At 40.9% G+C, this 1,121-nt stretch overlaps 1 protein-coding gene across 1 annotated transcript; it reads left to right on the top strand.

Annotated features, from left to right (window-relative positions):
- Window positions 1-481: 481 nt before the first annotated feature.
- On the top strand, window positions 482-880 carry LOC142644418 (uncharacterized). Its single transcript, XM_075819038.1, has one exon. It carries the CDS (start codon window positions 482-484, stop codon window positions 878-880), a length of 399 nt encoding a protein of 132 aa, XP_075675153.1.
- The last annotated feature ends 241 nt before the right edge of the window (window positions 881-1,121 follow it).

Genomic DNA, 1,121 nt, shown 5'->3' with positions numbered 1-1,121 from the left:
ACCAAAAAAGTTGGAGGAGCAGGAGTAGTGCTCATATCTCCAGAAAAAGAAACATTGAAGTATGCAATCATATTACAATTCCTAGTAACAAATAATGAGGCAGAGTACGAAGCATTGCTAACAGGGCTAAGTCTAGCAAAGGCTCTAGGAGTAAAGAACCTTATCATCTAAGCTTATTCTCAGTTGATAATTGGACAAGTGAAAGGAGATTATGAAGCCAAAGAAGAAAGGATACAAAAGTACTTGAAGATCATCCAACGACTCTCGCAGCACTTTGACAGTCTAGACTTTGTGCAAATCCCTCAAGCCAAAAATGTAGAAGCTGACTTTCTAGCAAAATTGGCCTAGTTAGACAATTACAATGCGACCTCCAAACTATGTGAGCACAGAAGGTGAGCAAGTTTTGAAGATAAAAAAACAAGACAAGTGGATGACTCCCATCGTCCGTTACTTGAAAGAATGATGGCTCCCTGAAGATAAGATGGAAGCAAGGAAGATACAGATCAGAGCAGCTCGCTTCGTCATTATTGATGATGTGCTGTATAGACGAGGATATTCACTCCCATATCTAAGATGCGCCAGTTTAAAAGAAGCAGATTATGTGTTCCACAAGATACACAAAGGAATCTGTGGAAACCATGCTGGGGTGAGATCCTTAGCAGGAAAGGCGCTTAGTGCAGGATATTACTGGCCAAAGGCGCTTAGTGTAGGATATTATTGGCTAACCCTGCAAAAAGACATATACAACATCGTCAAAGCATGCGACAAATGTCAATGCTTCGCAAATGTCCAGACGAAACTAGAAGAGACGATGGCACCCATATCCTCATTGTGGCCTTCACCCAATGGGGAATTGTTATCATGGGTCCATTCCCTCTAGGGAAGAAACAACTCAGATTTCTAACCGTTGCAATCGATTACTTCACAAAATGGGTAAAAGTACCAGTGATGATAACAAAAGCTAGAGTCACAAGCTTTGTGTGGAAAAACATCATCTGCAGGTTTGGAGTCCCACATGTCATAATATCATACAATGGAAAGTAGTTTGACAACCCCAAGTTTCAAAAATTTTGTCAAGACTTCGGTGTCAAGAATCACTACTCTTCTCCAAGACACCCTCA

Source organism: Castanea sativa, chromosome 7, assembly GCF_040712315.1.
Source record: "Castanea sativa cultivar Marrone di Chiusa Pesio chromosome 7, ASM4071231v1".
Taxonomy (NCBI): domain Eukaryota; kingdom Viridiplantae; phylum Streptophyta; class Magnoliopsida; order Fagales; family Fagaceae; genus Castanea; species Castanea sativa.
The sequence above is the reverse complement of the archived record's forward strand: the minus strand, read 5'-3'. Positions and strand labels throughout refer to the sequence as shown.